Source organism: Crotalus tigris, unplaced genomic scaffold (assembly GCF_016545835.1).
Source record: "Crotalus tigris isolate CLP2741 ecotype Arizona unplaced genomic scaffold, ASM1654583v1 scf7180000019608.391392, whole genome shotgun sequence".
Lineage (NCBI taxonomy): Eukaryota > Metazoa > Chordata > Lepidosauria > Squamata > Viperidae > Crotalus > Crotalus tigris.
The window spans coordinates 201,908-229,303 of NW_024097621.1; the positions used below are offsets into that span (position 1 = coordinate 201,908).

General features: G+C 35.7%; 1 protein-coding gene across 3 annotated transcripts in view; it reads right to left on the reverse strand.

The window, feature by feature from the left end:
- Window positions 1-27,396, reverse strand: part of RSRC1 (arginine and serine rich coiled-coil 1) — a 167,785-nt gene that overhangs the window by 10,694 nt on the left and 129,695 nt on the right. For 2 of the 3 annotated variants that reach the window (XM_039363874.1, XM_039363872.1), the window contains one exon: window positions 23,433-23,498. The exons of the other annotated variant lie outside the window; for it this stretch is intronic. In XM_039363874.1, the coding sequence (XP_039219808.1) occupies window positions 23,433-23,498 (66 nt within the window). The remainder of the gene's footprint in view (window positions 1-23,432; window positions 23,499-27,396) is intronic. 3 annotated transcript variants of the gene reach the window in all.

Consider the following 27,396-nt stretch of genomic DNA (forward strand, 5'->3'; position numbering starts at 1 on the left):
TCTGCCCAGCTTCTCGAGAAATGCATTCTCCAACTCTTACCTGTATAATAGCCACAGTTGCATCTGGCTTATTTAAGAATAGCTGCCAGTGATAGTCCCTCTATTGAAAGCAACTCACCAACCTAAGGTCTTAACAGAATAACAGTTGGAACCTTAGAGGTCTTCTAGTCCAACCTCCAGCTCAAGCCTATGCCATTTCAGACAAATGGCTGTCTAATCTCTTTTAGAAATCCTTCCTACTTTTTTCCTTGGTTCTCTGGTCTCTGCCTTGACTGGCTGACTAACTTCTTTGGTATTTGGCTGTTGTGGACTATTTTTCCCTCTCTATTGCTGCCACATACCTGTTTCCCTGTACCTGTTCTTTGTTTGCCACTTACATATTGGCAAATGACTTGTACACTGAATCAATGTATTTCCTCAATCAGAAACAGTATGGTGACAAACATTCAAGTACTACCATGAGAATTTAAATTACTCAAAGATTAATGTGGAAAATGAATTCAACAATTGGTCTACTGTAGGGGTAACTTTCTTGTACAGGAGACATATTTGAAACTGGGATTATGTAGTTAGTTGTAATCACAAAATTCATGGTGGAGATGGCCAGGTATACAACTTCTATGGGTAGTCCTTGACTTACGATCTTTGTTTAATGATGGTCCAGAATTTTGACAGCCTTGGAAAGGGTAATGTATGGCCCAGAATGCATTTCTAGACATTGCAAAATGTTGCACCTCCACAAATGTTGTGGTCACAAGACTGGGGTCTGCAACTCTTCACACTTACAACAAATTATCAAGCATCCCATGATCATGAGGTCACCATTTGCAATCTTCACCAGCTTCTCTATGAGGATGCCAGCAGTGAAAGTTGCAAACTATTGCCACCTTCCTACAGGACTCCCTCTCATCTCTGGAGGCTGGCTGAAAGAGCTGCCTCCCAAGAGGAGCTGAATTCCTTTGGCAGGGTTCAGAAACAAAGCTAAAATACTGAAAATTTCCGCTCTGCTCCTGCACCCTGCCAAATGAGTTCCCTTCCATGCATGGAAGGGAGTTGCATTTCTTTGATAGCAAAGACCAGAGATTCAGCCAGAAAAAGTAGGGAGCGTGTGGTAAATGTTTCTTTACTCAGAAGCTAAAAATCCTGTTTGGATTTCAGCAGGGAGGATTTTCAGCTCCTGAGCAGAGCCTGCCTAGATTTCTTCTACCGCACTGTGCTTCTTTCCTGGGACTCTGTTTAACAACCTGTACAATCACTTAATGACTGCAGTTGGGAGTGCCAGGATTGCAGTTGTTGAGCAAAACAGTCATGTGGACAGTCACATGATGTCTTGCTTAACTTCCGCTTCACTCAATGAATGAGATACTAGCCCGAATTGCGGTTATGAATTATTGACCATCTGTATATATTAGAAAGTTAACTAACTGCTATCCCAAAAGACAAATAAGCAATGAATGGAAACTAATCAAGGAGAGAACCAACCTAGAAATAAGGAGAAATTTCTTGACAGTTAGAACAATTAATCAGTGGAAATGCTTGCCTTTCGAAGTTGTGGAGATTTTTAAGAAGAGACTGGACAACCATTTGTCTGAAATGATATAGGGTCTTCTGCCTGTGCAGTGGATTAGACTAGAGGATTCCAAGTCCATTCCAACTTTGTTATTCTGCTAAATATATTTCAGAGTACAATGTTATTTTAATTTTAACCCTGCAGTTGAGTCTACACCCCATGCAGAAAAGATCCTTTGTCAAAAAAAAAAATCTGCTATTTTCAGTGATAAGCATATTCCCTCTAGGATGGCCTTTTAATAAAGACAGTCTATTTTACAATGAGTTTGGAGTACCTATTTAACTTTCAAATATGTTACATATGTTGCACTTGCCCAGTACAGTGCTGAATTTATAGAAAAAAGAGATCAGCTAATAGGTTTTTTTTAAAAAAAACTGAATTGATTATTCACTGACAGTAACTCAACTCACTATTGCAAATGCATCAACTATGTAATAAGGAACTATTAAGATTATTGATTTTCTGAATCCAATTGATAGCTAACAGACTAAAGTTGCACACTGATATTTGTATAACTAATACCCCAAAACTAACACTTTTGACATAAAAATCCCAATAGACCAAATGGTGTAAATAATGAAAGTTTAAAGCCTTACTCTCAGAAACTCAAACCCAATATAGAGCTATGATAGACTGTAGCATGTAGTATTCCACACATGTATCTATTAAGGAAATAATCACAGATATATGTAGGGGTTGTTTTTTTTTAAAAAAAAACTTACTGGCTTATTTAAAACCTGAGGAAATGGAACCTGGAAATGTAAATAGGAAGAAGCTCTATTCTATGAGCCAAACTCCTTAGTATCCAGACCTTTATCTTTATTTTATTAAAAATAATCACCTTCTAGAAAATTACAAAGGCTTATCTGAGAAATGAATTATTTATTATTTTTTATAATAAGGGCTTATTCTTTATAAGCCTCCCAGAGTCACCTTGTTGGGGAGATGGGTGCCATATAAATATAATAAATAAAATACATAATAAAATTATATAAATAAAAAACAAAGAACACCCAAAGAATATTGCTGGAAATAAATTGTGTATATTATTCATTTAAATGCGAAAGATGAATTTAAGCCCAGAGTCATTTGCAGCCAGACAGCATCAAATAGAAGGAAAAACAGGCAGGAATAAAAGTTACTTATAAAAGTTACTTATTTAAGTACATACAGTCTAGGAAAGCTTTTAAGAATAATGAGCCACGTATATGTATTTTTCTACATTCTTTCTTGATAGAAAAATGATTTTTTCCTTCTCAATATGATTACCATAAGATTTATTCAACAGAAACCTTAATATTAGGCTTATAGTTAGACTGCATGCTATATTAGGTAGTAAATAACCCGACAATCAAATTTTTGAAAAGTATACAATCAAAAACCTTGATTCAAAAAATATGTGCAATTTTGTCATTTGAATCAATACACATTACATTTCTCATTTGCAATAACAGCTATATTCATAAAAGCTGTTTCCAATGCACTGCTATCCTTTACTTTGTTAACAGTATGTAATTAATAACCTTTTCCTTGAGAAATTGAAAGAATGGAATCTAATATTCATGTTATTTTATATTTCAATTTATATAGGGAACCAAAGAACTAATAATTTCTTTTTAATAAAAAAAGTTGTACCAGAAAGAGCCACTGGAACCCTTGATTTCTTTCTAATTAACAAATAATGCATATTACTAACAGATGGCAAACTAATTTTTATCCTCAATACAAGTAATGAAGAATTTTCTTTTGATTCTTTTATGATTTTATCTTTATTATGTCTTCTTGTGCTGTGGCAGCATTTCTGCATTAGATTGTATTAAATTCTACTAGTGTGTAAATGTAATAAAACTATTCATTCTCTAAAATACACTGCAAAAGAACAACGGTTAAATTGGTAAGTGGGTTCTATTTAATAATGGGAGATACAAGCAGTATACTGCACGCCCTTGACCTTTTCTGATCAATAGGGCCCAATATTAAAGACACATCTCATTTTTATAACTGCTAAACTGAAAACGGCATTTATGAAATAGCAGAGATTTTTTAATAAACTGCCATTCTGGTATTATTTATTCTATTAAAAATGAATTTCAGTTTCACATTATTATTACACAAACAGGAATGCTTTTCTTCATGTGATCCAAGAATCCCAACTATGGTACTGTTTAGATATGATTTAGTTACTCATGTTCAGGTTACAAAACATGAGACAGTGCCATAGACAGCCATAATGATGAACAATCTGCTGTTGTCCTACATTGTCCTTTAAAACCCTACTTGGTCAGGAAGCTGATGACAAATCGAATGTATTTGACCAGGGACTATGTGTAGGTTCATGGAAATACCTTGGGGAAAATAACCAGAAATGTTACAAAAACATAAAGTGTACAAACATGCCTTAAGCTCTGGGAACAGAGGGAATATTAGGAAGACACCCAGGCTGACTCCTTCCTAACCTCCTGAGATATAAGAGGGAAGGAAAGAAAAACACAATCAGATTTATAACATACTGTTAACATAGCCCACAATATCTCAATAAAACATACAGTGGTCCTTGTTTTAAGGAGTCTCATCTGAACAAGCTCAAAGCTAATAATGCTTGAAAGAGCATGAAATAGTAGGATCTACTTGGGTGTAGACCAGGCATGTCAAACTCGAAACATTACGTGGCATCGCACAACGTATCAGGCCGGTTTTGCCATTGCCGGCAATGGGGTGGGCGCACTTCCAGATGACGCGTCTGGCCCGCAGGCCAGCAGTTTGACACCCCTGGTATAAACCCACTTTTGGATTTACTTGGCAGTAGCCACTTATTAAATTCCAAGATAATATTTAATATTCTCCCTACGATGCATTTAAATTTTTAAATGCATTGTAACATTTGTCTATTTTGATTTGCTTCTAGTTAAAAGTGATGCTGAAGCTGTTTTTAAGTTGCAATACAAAAAAAGAGAAAGAAATAGAAAAGAATAAACTTTGACATTGTTTAAATCATCTAAGCTATAAAAATGATCATTTAAAAAAAGTAATAATAGTGTAAATACTAATTTAAAAAAAATCAATGATTTTTACAATGAAACTGAGTAAATTATACTTGTTTTTTGTTATGTTACTTCTATGATATAAATATATTGTTAAATCTCTTGTATCATATTAATTTCTGTTATAAAATCATGGTAAAAGATATACATAACAATAATGTATATACCAGATGTTACCAATTCTCTATTGTTTGGAAATTCAACATCAGGTAGTTATGTCAGGCTAATAAAACAACATTTATATATATACACATACAGAATACATAAATCCTACAGTTTATATAAGGAATTTTATGTACATCTAATTTATACCCTTTCTTACAAGACATTCTGCTGAATGTTTTGTTATTCAAAATGCAAAATTACTTTGCATTTTGAAGGTATTTTAGTTATTAGTATTTACAATAGTGTTTACAATTAATTCTCATTAATAAAGCAATAACTAAACATGAAGAATCAAAATTCAAATGGAGTTTTTTCAGTATATACACTCTAATATGATAAAGGCCACATAGTTAAGGTTCAGATCACTGTTATAACAATGAACTTTAATAAAACTAACTGAACATAAAGTGTGACCTTTGGCAATACCTAATGAACTTAAGGGCATTTAAATATATTTTCTTAACATTAGGTACAGCACTCTAAGATATTATGGCTATCTGGGCCATGACCTCATACACTAGAACTCTGCTGTATCATATTATCTTGCTCTCAGTCAATTAAATTAGGAAACAATGTGAACTTTAACTATTCAGTGTAAAATAAAATGACACCTAACCTTACTAAAACTGGCACCCTATTATAAAGGAACATCATTTTTTAATAAAAAAAAAACTATTCCAAAAATACATGGGAGTGAAAATATCAGGTAGAACAAAAAAGGACATGACTATAGGTAAATTGAGTCTCATGTCTGTTTTGGGTAAGACATTTAACTAAACATTGCAGTATAACTGACCATATATAAAATTAAGACTTGTCAATATTCCTTTTTTTTTAGCATAATGTTAGATGACCTTAAATAGGCAGCAGTTTAGAAATTGTATGCATCAAATAAAGATATTTCTAATTGCTGCACATAAAATAACATGAATTCTTTAAGCAAGCATCTCTATTTGATTAAAAGTTATTCAATATAAATGAATGCTGCATTTAAAGGATGGAAACTCTTTAAACCTTCATTTGGAATTTTCCAAGAAATGTGCCCTTTCTAGGCAACAGGAAAATGATTCTGGTGAAAATAAAAGATTACTTCATTTTCAACAATGACCTTTATCTTATAAAATTGCAGGAAATAATTAATATAAAAGTCAGAGTCCTCAATTCACTTTACAAATGGAAGTTACTGCTGCAAACTTCATGGCTAAATCAAAATGGATAAATGGCTAATACTCAAACCACTCCTGACTCACAGTCTCTCTCTCTTTCATTTTCTTTCTCTCTCTCTCCCTCTTTACAAACGCTGCATGAGCACTTGAGCACACACATGCACAGATGTTCCTTTTGCTATATACATGCCCAGTGCAAGTAAAATGAATAGTTTTTATTGGCATAGTTTATACACTCTAACTTATATCCTATATTTATTATCTGGGCTGAAAAAAGAAGAAAGCTCTATTTTTAATTAGCTATATTTTTTCCAAAATATTTTTATTAAATAATAAACCACTGAAATAAAAAGCATCAAAATTAACTAATAATTAAATAATCAGAATAACAAAGTGGATATGATAAGTATCTATTAAGCAGCATAGGTACTTAATAACATTCTCTTCTATCATATATAATTGCTTTATCTCAGTGTTTCCCAAACTTGACAATTTTAAGGCATGAGGACTTCAACTCCCAGAATTCCACAGCAACGCTGGCTGTGGAATTCTGGGAGTTGAAGTCCACATGCCTTAAAATTGTCAAGTTTGGGAAACACTGCTTTATCTGAAAAACTGCACTAAAAAAGTACCCCATGACACTCTGAGTAGCAAACTACTATAGTTAAGCAGGAGATGGATGTTGTGATAATTAAGTGGATACATAGTTTTGCTCAAAAATCAGAATGAACGTTCATCAATTTAAAGAGAGTTATTCTAGGTTTGTGCAAGGATCAGTTCTTTTTATCAGGGCTTTGGATGAAAAGTCAAACCGGTTTGTAGCTGATGCAAAATCGGTTGGGATAGCTAGTGCAGACAGAAATAAAAAATAAAAACCATCTTGATAATTTTGTGAAAAGGTCTGAAAGTAACATAATTAAATTTAAGAGAGACAAGCATAAAGTTCTTGAGTTAGGAAACAAAACTCAAATTCATTAGTGCAGGGCAGAGGCTACCTCACTAGGTAACGCATTGGTGATAAGGTAGTTCTTCAGTGGAGAAAGGAGAATTAAATGGCTTTGAAGAAGTAGCAGTACTTCTCAAAGATCAGAGTCTTAGATTGGGAGAGCTTCTTTGTCTAATTATGTTATCTGAAGTACAAGGGTTGGGGGAGAGAGCATTTCTAATTTAGCAAACAAATTGCATTTACTCCTCTACAGAGATAGTTTTGTTGTTGTTGTTGTTGTTAATTGTGAAGTCGTGTCCGACCCATCGCGACCCCATGGACAACGTTCCTCCAGGTCTTCCTGTCCTCTACCATCTTCTGGAGTCCATTTAAGTTCACACCTACTGCTTCAGTGACTCCATCCAGCCATCTCATTCTCTGTCGTCCCCTTCTTCTATTGCCCTCAATCTTTCCCAGCATTAGGCCCTTCTCCAGTGAGTCCTTCCTTCTCATTAGGTGGCCAAAGTATTTGAGTTTCAACTTCAGGATCTGGCCTTCTAAAGAGCAGTCGGGGTTGATCTCTTCTAGGACTGACCGGTTTGAACGCCTTGCAGTCCAAGGGACTCGCAGGAGTCTTCTCCAGCACCAGAGTTCAAAGGCCTCAATTCTTTGGCGCTCAGCCTTTCTTATGGTCCAGCTTTCACAGCCATACATTGCAACTGGACAGAGATAGTTTAGCATTCCTTATACAATAATGTTATGGTTTGATTATTGTAACATGTCATGTAAAACTGCCCTGGAAGACTATTCAGAAATGTAGCACTCAAAATTTTAATTAGGTGACTCAGTGGGAAGATAGCTTGCCAGTTTTAAGAGATCTATACCAATTGCCAATATATTTCCACATAGAAGTCAAGGAGATAATTTTAAAGTTCTTCATAGCAACATGAAACTCAGTTACCATAAGAACACCTGAATAATAGTTTGTCAGATTACCACCACTATATTTCATTGGTATTTTTCATTGGTGGTACTCAATTGATGGGATTAATTGCCCATCAAAGTCCCATCAACATTATATATATATATATATATATATATATATATATATATATATATATATATATATATATATATATAGTCAATTACCAATAAAACATGAACACCAGGAATATAATAAACTATAAAAGTTTAATACCATCACCGATCACCAAGCTTTTGTCAGATACTTCTGACATCGTCAGGGTTAATGCTTAATGCTGGTCTGTGGGAGAGCGCCTTTATAGGTGAGCCGTCATTTGCACATGGCTCTTAGATCTTGTCGTAGGTCCTAATTGATTTAACTGCTTTTTAATTATGGCTTCCATACTGATGACTCCTCTTTTCTTGCTTTTACTGCTTGTGGGTGTGTCATTAGTCCCCTCTACCTCCCACTGTCTTGAATTAGGGAGGTTCTTTCCTCCCCTTTTTTGGTCATTCGTATCTCTAAGTTGTTCCCTCTTCACACCTCCGTGTCTCCTACCTTTCTCCTTCTTCTGATCTTTACTTGCTCCCCAATTGTCATCCCTCATTCTATGGGGGCGCACTCTCAGCCTTTCTCCCCATCCCTTGCTTTCCATTTCCCTTCTTTGGCTGCATAAACTCTGTTTCTGTCGTTGCCATTCCGTCTGACATCTACTTGCTCTTTCACCCCATTATCAATGTTCTCGGACTCCACGTCAGACTGAATCCCTTGAATATCTCCTTTCTCCTCATACAAGCCCTTGTGTGCCCTCCTTTTTTGAATACATATGCCTGGTTCCTTTGTATCCCTCCCTCCATCAACACAGTGATCTTTTTTACAGTTTCTATCACGTTCTACCCTTATTTGCATTTCCCCCCCCCATTCACACTGCTCTTGATCTCTATATTCTCTCGGGCGTTCCAATTGGCGCTCTGTTGTTTCCGTTGATGGACTGTTGTCACAGGGCAAGCCGGTCCCATCCTCCTTCTTTCTTGATGCTGCTGGATCATTGCTGTTTTGGGTTTGGGGGGGTCGGGAATGATTGTTTGTTGGCTAATTGCCTCTTTCTCATCATGCAAGCGTTCTCTCACTGTCTGGGAGCGTGTGCATGGTCCTGGAGCAAAGGGGGAGAAGTCCCTCAATCGTTGACTATTCTCCTGAATGTCCATGGGCCATTGCTGTTGTTGTGGGGGGTGAAAATTCATCCCCTCCATAACTTCTTCTCTAGGAATATGTGGTACGGTTGCAGGGTGTCTTCTTAGGAGTGGGCGGTCTCGCCAGCTCCATGCTCTTAAAGTTAGATGTGCCGGGCACAAATCGATGTGCCGGTTGACAGAGTCCCTGTCAGAGAGCCATGCCTCTTTTAGTAACCGGCCCTCTTTCGTGTTGTCACCGGACAGGATGCATACATTATCAAAGTCAAAGCAATGTCCAGAATCCGCCATGTGCGCCCATACTTGGGAGTGCTGTTCCCCCCTTTTTACCGCTAATTTATGCTCATGGACCCTAATCTTCATTCTTTTTGAAGTCTCTCCAACATAATTAACAGGGCAATCTTTGCAGTATATGATTGCCGATTTTTCAGTGTTGGGGAGCGGGTCCTTTGGGCGCATCACTTTGGATCTTAAAGTTTGATCAGGTCTGTTAGCCACCCTCACTTTATGGGGGGGGGGCTAACAACCTGGCTGTTGCTTCTGAAACATTGCTGATGTAAGGGAGGGTGACATGGGTTATCTGTGACGGGAGTTCCTCCATATCCGAGCTCATCCGGGGTTTGGGTGATATACTACAGCGTCTGATGAACCTGGTAGGGTAACCATTGCGTCTGCATATTTGGAAGAGATGGTTTCTTTCTTCTCTTTTAGGTTTGGCTGTGCTGCAATGGGAGTCTATTTGTCTAAATAGCGTTCTTATGCAGCTAACTTTGTGGGTCATAGGATGGTTACTAGCATAATGCAGAATTCTATCTGTATGCGTAGGTTTTCGGTATACCCTCGTACTCAGGGTCCCATCTGGCTGGCGGTGGACCATTACGTCCAAGAACGCCAGTCTCCCCTGGTTCTCCTCCTCCTCCGTGAACTGAATGTCAGGGTATACCGAATTGAGTATGCCCACAAAGTTAGCTTTATGCTCCCTTTTGATGACCACGAATGTGTCGTCAATGAAGCGGGAATTTAGGTTGGTATTGGGCCATCGCTACGTGCTCTAGTTGTTGCAGCACAGCCTCCACTATGACGCTCGAGATTGGGGACCCCATGGGTGTTCTTTTGACCTGTTCATACGTGGTACCTTGAAATGTAAAAAAAGGTCCACTAGATCGTTAATTCGGAGGGAGTCCTGTAGTTGTTGCCCCAGGCCCTTCTGGTTCAAGCGGTCCTTTATTACCGTGACCGCGAGATCCTGTGGGATAGAGGTGAAGAGCGACACGACGTCAAACGACACCATTAGCTCATCATCCTCTATCCTTAGGGTCCTAATCATATCTAAGAACTCCCCTGCTGACCTTATAGTGGTAGTGCTATCGCTGACCAGCATTAACCCTGACGATGTCTGAAGTATCTGACGAAAGCTTGGTGATCGGTGATGGTATTAAACTTTTATAGTTTATAATATTCCTGGTGTTCACGTTTTATTGGTAATTGACTATGGATTCACCCAGGAATCACATTTTTATTTTCACTATTCTTATTAATATATATAAAATTTGGATTGCTAGCAAAGAATTAAGGGAGAACTGGAATAGCTATTTCGAACTCTTTAGCTCTTTTCAACCAGACATACCCTTCTGAGATTCGAACCTGGCTGTCTGCATGTTAGGCTGATGTATTAACCTCTAGGCCACAGGATCTGTCTCACTTTTGCCAGCTGTGTTAGGGAGGGAAGAAACAGGGGAGGAGTTATCTAGAATGCTGTATGTTACACCCTGTTGCCCAAATATGGGAAAGAGAAATCTTAATATTAAAAATCGAAGAATAACGATTCCTGGGTACATACATTTTGATAAAAGAAGCAATCACTAGCCATCGAAAGCTTGGTTTTATTTATTAAACCGTGTTGTTTTACCTCCTGGTGATCGCTTCTTTTATCTATCTATCTATCTATCTATCTATCTATCTATCTATCTATCTATCTATCTATCTATCTATCTATCTATCAAGATTAAGTCATCTTCAACTTATGCTCACTTCTGATGACTACAGAGATACGTCCTATAGTTTTCTTGATATCAATACAGAAGCGTTTTGTCATTGCTTTCTTATAGCATATTTCTCTGTATCCAGGTCTGTCTAACAGCCTTGGTATTCTAATGGGTCTCCAATCCAAATGACTAGGCCTACTCTTATTCACTATCTAAGCAGAGATAGTTGCTAAGAAGGTATCTACATTATACTGAATGAACCACGTTTTAAATATTGTATAGTCAAAATTATTTTTGAAATTACAACAAATTTGAATTGTTCAACTACATTTTTATAGTAGGTTGATTACAAGTTTTCTTGTAAATTTTTGTGCAGAACTATTCTGAGATACGTTTTTTTAAAATATAATTTTAGTAATAAGTGCTATAGAAAGCCTTAGTAAGTATTAGTCCATAACAGAATATCTCCTGGTCTGAGGCACATTTCTATGTTTAGTGAAGTAGCATTATTGTTCTGTAAGTGATATATAAAATGCATGAATGATTGATTGAAAAGAAGTATTTATGATTTCCTGAAATTAAATTTAGTAATTATGGATGATGTAATTTCCTGACATTAAAACAAACTTAAGGTGCTTCTTTTCCACTTGGAGATTTAGCACTTCATACCATTGAAGAAAAATCAATGTAGTTTACAAAGTCTAAAGATTTTCCATTCTAGTCTTGACTTTATAGGAGGCAAGATTGATAGGAGGAGTATTTAAAGCTGAAATCTAGATGAATGATTTTGTATTCTTTTATAGCAGCTCTCAACTGACACTTAAACAATTTAAGTCTAGGCATTATTGCAGTGTCTCCTCCTGGATAACGTACAGTGTCAGAAAAAGATCTTATCTCAGACGCCACCTGTTTTAGTACTAAACCTGAGATAGCTTGTCCACAATGCAGGTTACAGGATTACCCATTTTTGACATAAGTATTATATTTATTTTAAAGGCAGGAAACCAACATTATACAACTAATATCTGGAATGTATGAAAATCTATCAGAATCGCCTATTTGATTTCCTATTGCACAAAATTTGATTTATAGTTTTTAGTTACATTTAAAGAAAAAAACTAAATGAAAGATTAATTATTCTTTTTAAGATCAAATTCTTTGGTCTTTATTTTCATATTAGATCCATTCATCTAAATCTGTATGCATAGAAAATTAGATGTCAGGAAGAAGGCTACGCTAGAACCTTTCTTCTTGGTAACTACAAAAATCTTGTGCATATACATAAATACATAATATTTATGTATTATGAATGAGATTACTTATGGACCCTAACTTGCACTTTGAAATTCAAGACAAATTAAACTCCAGTTCTTATTTGTAAAATGGACCTAAAATTATTTTACTTAATGAAGAAAAATTAGAAGAAAATAATAAAATACTAACTTCATGAATACTGATAATTACTAGAAACACACGTTTCAGATAAAAGATAAATACATTTACATATTATATTTATATTAATATTCAAGTTCATATAGTAAACATTATTTTTATTTCAAGTATGAAATAATAATATTAGTTCCTACCTGAAAATTACTGTCTCTTCTGAGGAACAATTTAGTTAATTCATCCTCACTGCGCATACTCAGAAGGGTTTTATTTCTAAGCCCATACAATATGATGTTCTCCAACTATGTGCTATGTGAATTGTTCATATAAATGGAACAAATTAAACCACCTTCATATATATATACAATCACACTTGTAGCCTTGATTTTTTCCCTTAATTTGCAGCCAGGACACCATATTATTCATTTCAGAGGTTGACCTCTGAATATTAGATTTTGCCAGATAGTTCTCTTGTACTAAACTGAGGGGAGACACTTACTCACCCCTGCCTTTTCATAGAAAAATCAACTTTAAATTTGCCATGATGAAAAATCAATAAAGCAGTAATTGCTTGACTTATCATTGTGTGGAGAAACAAATTGGGAAGTGAAGCTTAGCATCCACACAGATTTCAGTGAAACAAGGGGAGTTTCAGGATCACTAAGCTAAGAAAGGGAAAGGTCTCTGAGCAATAATTAAATTTACTCATGCTGATTTTCTGACAAATTTATTTCCCCAGTGTATATAAAATATTTTACAGCTTACTAATTAGTAAAACTAATCAATTCAACATTGGGCCAACACGTATGAAAAACAAAAATGCAAGCTCAAAAATTAAAGTATCAAGGAACATGTTTAAGTATTATTTTATTAAATTTAAAAGAATAGGTCATTTATTTATATTTGATATTTGAGATGACTTTAACAAATGTCTTTACTCTATATTCCAATTTCTTATATAACTTTCACATACCGTATATTCCGGCATATAAGGCGACCCGGGTATAAGATGACCCCCGTCTTTGGCAGCAAGTCGCATGCCTAGAAAGTTGTCTTATACGCCGGAAACTACTGTAATTTCCGGCGTATAAGACGACTCGGCGTATAAGACGACCCCCGACTTCGGCGCTGATTTTAACACTCGCAAAAGTCGTCTTATATGCCGGAAAGTACAGTACCTATTCATTCCAGGTACCAAAAGAGAAGTGTCAGATATGTGAATTAGTTCAATTGAATTTTTTCATGGTCAATTCAGTTTTAATCAAGATATCATTTAATTGCATTATGAAGCATACTTAAAAACAACTACTTATTTATATCATAATAGTAATCCAAAATACTTAATCTGGATGAAAAAAACAAAATTGTTTCCCTGAGTAGTATTTATATCATACCATACTTATATTACTGCTAGCATGACTGCACACTTTGAACTTGACTAACCTGGTCTGAAGTTTTATTTTTTAAAAAAATAATCAGAACTGCCAATAAAACCGTCATAAAATCTGACACTATCACATAAATAAGAGTTTAATTCATTTTTTTCAGTTAGATATAAATTAAAATAATTTGTATCATTGAAAACCTTTTGGAAAAATATTGCATTTTTATTTCATGCAGCAAATTAAAGTAGGGTCAGTGAAAATGAAAATACAATTATTCTATCAAACCTATATTAGAGCTGCTACAAAGCAACAATGTACTGTACAAAAAGGGAAGAAAGGAGAATGAGAATCCTTCTGCTGACTAGAGAGGCTATAGTAATTAAAACATTTAAAATAGCACAACCTCCAAGTCTCTAATCTGTAACTTAGGTCAGCTGTCTGTAGATTTTAATTTGTCTTCCATTTGTTTGCATGACAAGAAAATGCACCATATGTAACAACAAACCAGCAGGAGGGTCTATAGGTAGCTTGGAGGTAAAATAATTCGATTTTTGAGCAGATTAAATGTAACATTTTACATCTAATCACATACCTGATTTGACATAAAATTACAATAAAAGTAACGTTAAATCAATGGTATCAAGAGGCAGATGAAAGAATTACCTGTGTTCACGAAATGGAAAACAATATGCTTATTTATAACTCAGCTTTTGCTTAGCACACCAAAAAAGCAAAAGCTTTTAGTTCCCCATACATGTCTGAAATATATTTCTTTCAAATTTTAAGATTAGGAAAACTTTATTATATCTATTTTTAACTGAACTGCCTCAAGCCAGGAGAGGAGATTAGTAATTTTAATTATTAAAAAAATTGGTTGTTTTATGTTGGATTCAGTAACCATACAAACTTTTAAATAAAGAATCTTTTACTTCTTTGGTTTCTAATTTCTTTAGAACCAAAACAACATGGACATTTCATATTTTCCTGAGAGTTTAATTTTTACACCTTAATAAAAGGTGACATCAGGTTATTGTGTCTAATTTCTTTTTCCCAGATTTATAGGTAAAAATCATATCTAAGTTGTTTTGAGTTTAAACTGAATTTAAATTATTTAAATTAATTACACCAAAACCTGAAAGTTTAATAGGGATAGGGTATCACTGAGTATAGTAAGCATAAATACATATAAAATCTATCATGTATTTCTATTGTGCACACAACCAAGTTAAACCAAACTGAGGCCTTATATATTTATTACTGTTGGTTTGGAAAAGTGCATGAATACTGATTAGAATTTTTAAAACTTTAAAAATAGCAGAAGTGGGTGAACTTTTGCTACTTTCTCTCATACACAAGTATATCTCTGTCTGGCCAAGATACCATACAACTTAACAACAAAGAGTAGTAATGGGCATCGCCTGCTTAATCGTCTTCTTGCTTTACTAAGAATAATCAGACATGAACTTATTACTTACAGCACATTTATAAATGCTGCAAAATCCTATAAGTTTTTATGTATACCCATACTTTTACTTCTGCTTTCAAAACTCATTCACTCATTCATTTGGAACCTGCTTTCATATCATTTCCTTAAGATGCCCTGACCTCAGTAACTTATGCCTCACCAGTCAATATTCTCTACTTGAGACTGCCCTTGGAGTTCATGTAGCCCAAGTAGTATAATATTACGCCTATATTAAAGTTGCTGCATTGGAGGTCAATAGTCTTCTGGGTCTAATTCAACAGAAAAAAAAATCATTTCTCATCCTATTGGTGGTAAGTGTTTTTTTCAATCTCGAGTCCTCTATACAGGCATAGGATAAGTTTGAGGGTTCTGAATAATATCTTAACTATTCCTAGCATGTACTCTTCTGGGCAGAGAGCTCTGATATTGTTCCTGGTGTGTGGTCCTCAATGGAACTGCATCTACATGAAGGGAAGTGTGTAGTGGGGTGCTCCAGGGCTCTGTTCTGGGCCCAGTGCTCTTCAACATCTTCATCAATGATTTGGATGAGGGTATGCATGGGAAACTCATCAAATTTGCAGATGACATCAAGCTGGCAGGAATAGCCAACATTCCAGAAGATAGGCTTAAGATACAGAAGAATCGTGAATGACTTAAACATTGGGCGCTATCCAACAAAATGAAATTCAATGGTGAAAAAAGTAAGGTTCTACATTTAGGCAAGAAAAAACAAATGCAGAGGTACAGTGTAGATAGTATCTTGCTCAATAGTAGTAACTGTGAGAAGGATCTCGGAGTACTAGTGGACAATCATTTAAATATGAGCCAACAATGTGCTGCAGCTGCCAAAAAAGCCAACACAGTGCATTAACAGAGGCATGGAATCAAGATCACGTGAAGTGTTAATATCACTTTATAATGACTTGGTAAGGCCACACTTGGAATAGTGCATCCAGTTTTGGTCACCACGATGTAAAAAAGATGTTGAGACTCTAGAAAGAGTACAGAGAAGAGCAACAAAGATGATTAGGGGACTGGAGGCTAAAACATATAAGGAATGGTTGCTGGAATTGGGTATGTCTAGTTTAATGAAGAGAAGGACTAGGGGTGACGTGATAGCAGTGTTCCAATATCTCAGGAGTTGAAACAAAGAAGAGGGAGTCAAGCTATTCTCCAAAGCACCTGAAGGCAGGACAAGAAGCAATGGATGGAAACTAATCAAAGACAGAAGCAACCTAGAACTAAGAAAAAATTTCCTGACAGTTAGAACAATTAATCAGTGGAACAACCTGCCTCCAGAAGTTGTAAATGTTCCAACACTGGAAGTTTTTAAGAAGAGACAGGTCAACCATTTGTCTGAAATGGTATAGGATTTCCTGCCTGAGCAGAGGGTTGGACTACATGACATTCAAGGTCCCTTCAACATCATTGTTATCACCACCACCATTTTCGTCGTTATTATTATTATTTGTTGGAGCCACTCTCCCAGGTTAGGAATCACAGCCCCAAGTGCTCCTACTGGGACTCTTTGGCCTTTACTTTCCACATCCTCTCCAGTTTCTCCTTCAGCCCCTGATACTTCTCCAGCTTCTCATACTCCTTCCTAATGTTGCTGTCTCTTGGCAACACAAGAGTTATCACTATTATCACTGTCTTCTGGTCCTTGTCTACTACCATTATGTCTAGTTGATTAGCTACTACCTACCTGTTCATCTGGATCTGGAAATCCCACAGGATTTTAATCATCATCCTCCACAACCTTCTATGAAGTCTCCCATCTGGACTTGGGAGGGTCTAGCCCATACACTTGTAGATGTTCTTGTACATAATGCCAGCTATTTGATGTGCCATTCAATATATGCTGTTGGACTGTCTTTGAAGCCTCTTTGCATAGTCAGCACCTCAAGACCCATATAGTGTGGTAGACCCCTACTTCTATGGTACTGGTACTTAGTACCTGTACTTGTGCTGCTGTGCCTCAGTGCTGTCTATAGTGCAGCCCTTTACAGCCACTGGTAGATTTCCCAATTTCTGCTACATTAGCTATCTGTCAATGCTACATTCTTCAAGATCTGTTTGGTGGTACTTGGACGCTGCTGTGTTCCTTGTTTCCTCCTTATGGTTCCATGTGACTGTGGAATACCAATGTACTTGTAACTCATCAGTATATCTGATATGTAATTCCACTCCATCAGTCTTAACTACCTTTCCTCTCTTGATTACTATTCACACACTTTTTCAGTCTATATGACATTCCAATGCCCTCACTGTAGATATATGTCAGGTAGATCAGTGAGTCAACTCTTAGTGACAACAAAGATAAATTTTCCCCATGGCAATCACTGGAACCTATTCTTTCAGGTTTCTCAACAGTGCATTAATTGTCAGTGTAGCTAAGTTCAACTATCTTGCTGCAGTTTGCCCTCTTCTCTTTCCTTTGTCCTCTTCTCTTCCTCTTTTTCCAACATTAAAGCCTTCTCCAGAGATACACCCAAGTATTAACTAGCATTTAACTGAGCACTTCAGTAATCATATTTTACTATTGCTAACATCTTGTTTCTTTTTAACTGTCTTTTATTCACTTTTTGGCATCTAACATCTATGTACTTAAACTTTATATACCTTATGCTTTTATTTTACCTCTTCTTTGGTTTTTAATTTCCGTGGTCCTTTATAATTTTATATTTGTATAAAACATTGGTCAATGATCATAATAAACTGTCCTTATTTCTTTTGTCGTTATCTTTTATTTTTGATACTAATTTGGATTTATTTGTTTTTCTTTTTGTTCAATGTGGTATACCACATAGTCCTTTGGAATTGGAATAGTTTACAAAGACTTTAAAATAAGCAATATATAAATATTAATTTTATTTGCTATATAGATATCTATGATTTTCTTCCTGTAAAGATCATTATGCATTTCAGACACATGGCTTTCTAAAATAGTGTATAGTAACACATATTAGCTGCTAATTGTATGACTATAATAATCAGATTTGGTTTCTGTCTATATATCTGTACCTGCATCAATCAGATCAAAGGATAGTTATTTGTTTTTTGATTATAGCATTTTTAAACAATTGAAATATATTCTGATGTAATCAGAAGCCAAGCTAATAACTGATGCATAATACTATGGATCTCTTGAAATAATTGTTTTTTATTATTAAACTGATAGTTCATCAGATGAAATTTAAGATATTGATTCTTTAAAGCTCTAAATGACTTTGCTCTAAGTTCTCCTGGCATATAATTGATTCCACATGACAGTCAATAGAAGAATCTTTCTTCAAAAAGTCCTGATTCATACTGAACAAATGGAAGAACGTGTTCTTCTGTATCATTTCCCAAGTTACAGAATGTTCTCTCTTCAGAATTAGACTTGCCTCATCCACTCACTTTCAAGGAGACCTCAAGTTCACAAAAATCTTTGAAATAATTGAATCAATTTTTATGCATACATTTTTAACTGGATTTTAACAGTTTGTTTATTTATTTATTACATTTATTGGCTATCCATCTTAGAAATCATGCGTACATATAGTGTTGTAATAATGATAAGAAATGGTAAAAATGAAATAAACAAACAATGGAAAATAGGAAACAGAAAGTAGTTGAAATTAACTGAAAATTAATGGACTATTAAAATGAGTAGTTTTATATCTTCATTGGTTTTTTGTTTTTCTTTTGATTTTCTTTTCATTTTTTATTTTAATTTGTACAGTATAGATTTTAATTTTATTATGTTAACATATATTTGCTACAATTAAGAAAATTATATATATATATATATATATATATATATATATATATATATATATATATATATATAGGTTTTTTTTTTAGGTTTTGCTAACAAAGAATAAAGAGAGAATGGTATAGCTATTTCGGGTTCCTTTAACCCTCATCAGCCAAACTTACTCTTCTGAGATTCGAACCTGGGCTATCTGCATGTTAGGCAGATGTTATAACCTCTAAGCCACGGGTTCTCTCCCACTTTGTTAGCTACCAGGAGAGAGACAGGGGGAGGAGATTTATTTATATATATATATATATATATATATATATATATATATATATATATATATAATATATATATATATATATATATATATATACACACATACGATTAAAAAGGTTAAAAATATATTAAAATTAAAAATATATTATTTTTTTTTCTGAGGTTTTCGCGGGTGTTTGTATGTAGGTCTTTGGTTGTTCGGGTATTTTCCCGTGTAAAATTGGAAGTGTCTTAGCGACGTTTCGACGAAGTCCCATTCGTCATCTTCAGGCTGGTGTTTTCGAGGAGCACGAAGCTGAAAGCACCAGCCTGAAGATGACGAATGGGACTTTGTCGAAACATCGCCAAGACACTTCCAATTTTACGCGGGAGAAAACCTGAACAACCAAAGACCTACATACAAACACCTGCAAAAATCTCAGAAAACATATATATATGTTTGTATGTAGGTCTTTGGTTATTCGGGTTTTCTCCCGCATCAAATTGGAAGTGTCTTCCAATTTGACGAGGGAGAAAACCCGAATAATCAAAGACCTATACATACATACATACATACATACATAAAATTACATTAAAAATTGAAGAATAGCGATTCCTGGGTACATACATTTCAGTAAAAAAGGAAGCGATCACCAGGAAATAAAACACCAAGGTTTTAATAAATAAAATCAAGCTTTCAATGGCTAGCACCTGCCATCATCGTCAGAATACAAGCTAGCTAGTGAGGAAACCTGCTTATAAGCATAGCCACGCCTAAACTCTACGCATGGACCTTGTAACAGGTCCAAGCCGACCAATCCTTGCTTCACTTACAGCCTTCAGTGATTCTTTCTTATAGTTCTTAGTTACATCTACACAACCACCCACTTCCCCCCTCCCTTTAGTTCCTGAGTCAACGTGTGCTTCTCAAAATTAAAGGGCCCTCTGCACTATTGAGTTGATTCTTCTTCCTGTGTTCCTTGGGACGTTTCTCTCCTCCACTCCTCCGGCACGCATCGCACTCATTTACATTCTTCAATCCTGTCACTCCTTCAACCCCCCCACAATCCTTGCCACCAATCTCATCCACACTTTTATTTCCCCCCACTGTTCCCAGCGTATCGCATCCTCCGTGGTCCTCCTTCGTGCCATCCGGTGCAACTCTCAATCCGGTTGAGCTCCTGATGATGTCAGCAGTTGTCATGCGCCCCAAGGACCCACTCCCCACCATGGATAAATCAGCAGTCGTCTACAGAATTGACTGTGAGGACTGCCCCAGTAACTATGTTGGGGAGACCGCCAAGAGAGTAAGAACCAGGGTCCATGAACACAAATTAGCGGTAAAAAGGGGCGAACAATACTCTCAGATTGCGGCACATATGACTGAATCAGGCCACTGATTTAACTTTGAAAACGTACGTGTCTTGGCCAGTGACAATACGAAAGGGGGCCGCTTGCTTAAAGAGGCATGGCTATCCAATAAGGACTCAATTAATCGGCATATTGATCTTTGCCCAGCCCACTTAACGTTGAGAGCTTGGAGCATGGGTAATCCCCCACCCCACTGGAGACAGCCTAAGGAAACACTGAATATATCAACGGAGAGGATTGTAGAGAAGACTTCCCCCTCTTACCATCCACAGCCTGGGAGTATTCAGATGGAACGCAAACAACGATTGAGACTTCCCTCCCCTCCCAAAATGGTCAGACATCTCCGAGAATCTGAAGGAGCGTTGAGAGACGCAGGAGCATTAACGTGTGGACTGGGGGTTTGCACACCCCCCCCGGGGCATCCGGAGGGGAGAGCATCGCCTGATAAGAGATCCATATTTAAAATACCCTTGGCGGGGGCATTGAACTGCCTGCCGTATTTGGGAGGGGAAAGGGTAGCCTCTCCAGCCCCACTGCCTGTAACAACTCAATCACCCCGTTTAGCAGTACCAACCCGAATGCGCCAACGGGAAGTGTGGGGTGACCCCGATGAAGATGCACAGGGGAGGAATACCAAGAGTGGGGGGGAGAGGGTAGTGAAGACTGGTGCTCCTGATTGCCATATAGAGAACATCCAGGGCGAGTTATTTAAAACTAGGATGGAATGTATAAAGATCGGAGATAAATAGAGGAGATGCCTGGGAGCAACAACTACCAGATCGTACTCGAAAAGGGGAGAAACAGCCTCATTAGCATATTTGGTGAATACGACCCGCCCACCCCACCTCACAATGCCGATCTGCCCGTATCAACAGGCAACACGGAAGAACCCTCAAGGCGGCACCGTGCAAGCAAGGAGCAAGGGGGAAACAGGGGGTGTGATGGCAATTAACTTGAATAACATCTGCGGAGACCATGATTGGGGAAAACACAAAGATAATAAGAGACAGTGCATTGCAACGGGGCAATCAGAACGGAGTGAAAAAGGGGGGGATGGAGGTGTGCAACTAAACAAAGTGGGTGTGGCAATAAAGAAAAAAAAGAGGGGGGACGTTCCATCAAACCCCGAATTTGGCAAAGAGAAAACACCCGATGACAGTTACACAAGCAAGAAATGCAAGAAAGCAATTACTGCTAATAAGAAACTGGCAACTGGGAAACAGCCTATTCCATCAGGCCCAATGACAAGATCTAGGAACCGGGTGCAGACTCTGGCCAATCTATAAAGAGGACTCTCCTACTGACCGGCATTTATTGGTTTTATTGTAATTTTATTGACATTTTACTAAATTTTATTAAATTTTTTAGCACTCCCTGGTGCTCACATTTATTTGTTTGGTTTTAAATATGGATATACCCAGGGATCATATTTTTAGTGTAAGTAGGTCTTTGGTTGTTCGGGTTTTCTCCCACGTAAAATTGGAAGTGTCTTGGCGACGTTTCGACGAAGTCCCATTCGTCATCTTCAGGCTCGTGTTTTCAGCTTCGTGCTCCTCGAAGCACGAAGCTGAAAACACCAAAACACCAAAACACCAACCAAAGACCTACATACAAATACCTGCGAAAACCTCAGAAAACAAATATATATATATATAAAATATGCTTTTAACATTTAATAAAAAATAATTAGAAAACAGAATGAATAAAGAATGGAAGCAATATAAAAGACAGTGAAATTTCATTAGAAACTGTTTTAAGCATGTGAATGGCATTCATTAGTCCCTTCCTAATTGTAAACCTGTTGTAAATTGTCCTTGAAAAGAAGGTATGCTATTGAAAATTGAAATCAACAGCAGTTAATACATTAAAAGGAGCTTACATTGAAGAAGTCTTCACTGGGAAAATTTACATATCAAATAATAAAAGCAAGATGATTTGCATTAAAAAGGTGCTCAGCCAATTTATGTTAACAACCACAAAAATTACAGACACATACATATAGAAGCTTTTAAAGAGTATTTGCAGACATAAATAGTCATAAATATTTTTATGGATTAAAAGAAATACAAAGTGCAACATATTTTTACTGATCCATACCTAAAGAAGCCATTGAAAAAGGGGTTTTAATTTGCTTATAAATTACATGATCTTAAAAATAAATACTGATATATACAGTATCTATGACATTTCAAAGCATATGTTTTGTATGGTTGTTCAAAAGTAACTAAACTGGGAAAACAGTCATTGAAATGCCAATTGTTATTCCAACTGTGCAAATGTACAGTAATGAGATTTGAACCAAGAAAGATAGATTCACATGTAGACTAACGCGACTCCATCTGTGCATGGATTTGTGTTCAATGAAAGTATCAACTCAGTGAATGCATTCTTAAGAATGAGCAGGACTCCCATATTAGAGTTATTAGAAACAGAAACAGAAAATACTGTCATTATAGCAATATTTTTACTGAAATTTTTAACATAAACATACTTAATACATGCCTACAGTTCTGGTCACCATATCTGCAAAAAGGATATTGTAGAGCTTTCCAAGTTAAATTAAGCCTTTACATCATAAGATGAGAGACATAATTTCTTCATACAAGATATATTCCCCCCACTCCACCCCCCGTCTTATTATATAGAATGTAGGATCATACAAACTGATTGAGTGATAGGAGGCTTAGAATAGTACTTAATATGAAATTGCTACACGTTAATTCCAACATCCAATGTAACATCGCTCTAAAAATCACAAATAGAAACTGCCTCTTAATATTCAAACACCAGAGGAAACACACATAAATTACCTTCTTTTTTCTTCTTTGCTTCTTCTTCGCTTCTCTCTTTTGCTTTTAATGCTTCATCAGCTTTAGCTAAAAATAATGTATTGACATGGCGATTAGTTCTATAATAAACAGATCTGGAAAATGTAATATACTTAGAAACATCACAGTCATTTGCATCTCTGATGGAATGACCTGGATACCCCTTTTTAAAACTTATATAAATTTAAAATAACATTGCTATAATGAATCCCAGATACCATATGATTATTATTATTATTTTTTTTGGTAAATGACTCTTCTTAAATGTGAATTGCTATTCACAATGTCTTTCCCAAGGACATCCTTCCAAAAGTATCTGCCTTTGGGACTAAAAGAAAATGCAATTCCAGAATGATTCTTCATAGACAGGGCAAAACCTAATCTTTTCAAACAACTCTGAACCTTCCAAAATGTAACAATAAGAAACAGGAAAAAGGAAAAGTGCTAGATAACAAGAAAACTCACTTCCACAGCTTGTAAATCCCTAAAGAAGTTGATTTGGTTTGTCCCACTGTTGATTTAATTGATGAACAATGTTTTTAGGTTAATGGGACATCTCCCAATCTTTGTTATTTTGTCTAAACAAAATATCTTTGCTATTCTTGTATCTGTATAATAATTCTTTCTTGAAAAACAAACAGCTTCAGAAAAATATAGCACCCAAGCTATATTTTAAAAGACATATCCGGAGTTCAGCAAATAATCTGGCCTGCACTGAGCCATCCTGGGACTATTTCAGACTAAGTCCCCATTTCCAGAGCATTATTGTCTAGCACAAAGAAACTATTAAAAACTATATGTGTTTGGTATATTATCCAAATGGGATATAATCTGGAAATGACTATGAATGGAAGGAGCACCCTAAATTTCCTAGAATGCATGATTGATCACAAGATCACTCTAATTTAAATCCAGACCTATCAATTACTGAATTCAAAATCTCTCTTTCTTCCCTCCATAATATGTTCAGGAGAAGTTATATTGAAGGCCATATCTATTTCAAATGCAAGGAGCTGATCTATTTGGGCAGTATTTGTTTCTTTTGCAAATCAGAAGCTCCTTGCAGATGAAGCCTTCTCATTAATTCCTTTCAATGCTGGAAACTCCCAATGAGGAGAGGTACATTTAGTCCTCTTACCATTATCTTTCTTCTGAGTAGCAAAAAGACATTTAGTCAGACAGAATTTATAAATAATTTTTCTACTGGGTCAAATAGATTTTTTTTAAAATGTCATTTAAATGGTTAAAGTGATACTTGAAATAATGCTAGATTGGTTTGTATATGGATACATTATTCTACCCCATTGCCTTGTTAGATGACAGAAAGGAAAAATGAATCTAGAATCTCCAACAACACAGCGTTGCATAGAAGATGCTGTATAAAGAATGGTATAATATGCATGTAATTGGACTATGGGATGAAAGAAATTCTCCATACAGAGACAGAATATTACTTCATGAATAAGACCCTCTTTTTCTTTTTCAGTGCAAACTATAAGGCTGTATTTAATTCATGTTATGAGAGCATTTTTTAAAACAGAATCTTCTTTTCTTTTAGAAATATCTCCTCTTATTACTTAATTATGTACAAGTTGCTCAACTGCAAGGGTTTTAAATACTTTACTACAGATGTTAAAGAAGATTAAAAATATACAGCACAGTAACAAGGGACTATCAATATACTCTGTAAATTAATTAAATTTCTGTTCTAGCACATCATTTATTCTGAAGCATTAATGTCTCAAAGGGGCCATTCTCTTTTATTGCTATCTCACTGCATGATGAGTGAACTTAGAGAATAATCTCTAATAGCATTATAGTTGATGAAATATTAAGTTTTTTTTAAATATTGCTTTGTCAAAAGATAGAGAAGCATAATGTAGGTAGTTACATCTAGACCAGCTCTTACTGTGTAATAAATCCATTAAAGAGCAACAGTTTCAAATACTAGTTTTCTATACCAACCTATTTGTTATATGAATATTCAATTGATTTAGCAACCATGAAAGACATGAATGCCACATGATCCACAAATTTAAAATCTAATATCGCTTTTCAGTTGGTATCTATGCCTTCTTAAAATACACAGCTTAAATACTGATGTTCTGAAATGACAGCACCAATTACAGAGACATCTGTTTCCATTTACAAGCTTTTAGATACACTTAGGGTACATTTTAAATCATGAAATATTAAAACTTCTGCCAGCGATCTCTTTACAAGAATGTATTAAATTAGATAATAAAACAAATCACTGGTAACTATAAAGATTTTTACCTTGTTTACACTTATTCATACTAGTACCAAGGTAAGGATAATAGAAATTCCATTTAAATTTAATTTTAGTTATATGTGTAATTGTAGCTATACCCCTTGAGTTATGGAAATGCTCAGCTTATCTTTCTTTCAAATTACCTTCTCAGATTCACATTCCACTCCTTATAACTATCTTCAATATGTATTAGTAAAGCTCATTAGAATGAAATTTAATAATGCAAACATTAGGTGGGTTTCAAGATCCTCCATTATCAACACAAGATGGATTGCTTATATGTAGCTCTTGAGCCAACCAGGCAAAATTTAGATTCAATAAACTAGCAGGCTTAAATTTGATTTATTTATTCCACCATGCCAGTGCGTTCTTCATAACTGATGTTTTCTGCATAGGAAGAGTTTATTGGATTTTTTAATAAAAAAATAGCTAGCTCATAAGTTAAAAAAAATGCCATCTCATAGTTATACATAGTTATACTGCCAATCTTTTCTCTATTTTAAAATTTAAAAATATTTTATTTTCCATTCCTACTGATTACTTTAAATATGGCAGTTATCCTAAAAATCTGTCTGCCTGTCTACATCTCATTCAGATACTTACAACAGAATGCATAATACTCCCTTCTCCAATTTTTTCCACAATGAGTGTGGAGACTATTGGAACCAGACAGCAGGAGGAGGAGGAGGAGGAGGAGGAGGAGGAGGAGGAGGAGGAGGAGTAGTTCAGTGACAGTGAAAAGAGAGCAAACCCATAAGCAATGGCCATTGAAAGGAAACATTTCAGAGACTCTATCTATAAATCTGCCTGAGAACTTATTTCTGTATCTTTCAAGATTATGTTTTACCTTGATTAGCATTACAGATGTCTTTCTGAAACCCTTGTGGTAGTTCCTTGTTAATTTGCCATGGAACATGGCATTATATATGAGGTACACTGGGCTAAGAGAAGAGAACTGCCCCAAAATCATCCAGTGACCCTTCCATGGATGAAGGTAGATGAGAAACTGGTCTCCTTTCTTTCAATCCAACATCTGAACTGTTATATCATATTAATATGATCCCAAAACTGAAATGTCCTACTTAATCCATTTGGAAACTTACATTCTAAAATCAAAGTTACTTATAAAATTCTTTAATTTTATAGAATTCTATATTTATAAAATATAGAATGCCAGTGGGGGTAAGGCACCAGGCTAGAAACTGGAAGAGTATAAGTTCCATGTTAGGCACAAAGCCAGGTAGGCTCTATACTCCAAGAATATATGGGTGGTGCATATTACTTTCATTAAAAAAAAGTCCTCTAATTTAACCAGGACATAAGAGTCCTGTGAATAACCCACCTCTTAGCAACTTTTTCTTCTGCCATATCTGTCTCTTCAATACCACAAACTGGACAGAAGCACAGCCATTTTTCTTCTTTTAACAAACATTCATTTCTTAGAATAGACCACATATTACTTACTAACTTTCTATCCGAATAGACACATATTAGCATTTCTCCAACAATTTCCCAATTTTTAGTAAACTTTTCACTAAAGGTAGAAAAGTTCATTTACTTGCCCTTTTTTCATCCTTTATGTAGAAATTGTTAATCAAAAAGAAAAAAAGGCAGAAATGTCAGTTCCTTGAAAGAAATTATATTCCTCACAGTATAGTAATAAAGGAGAATATT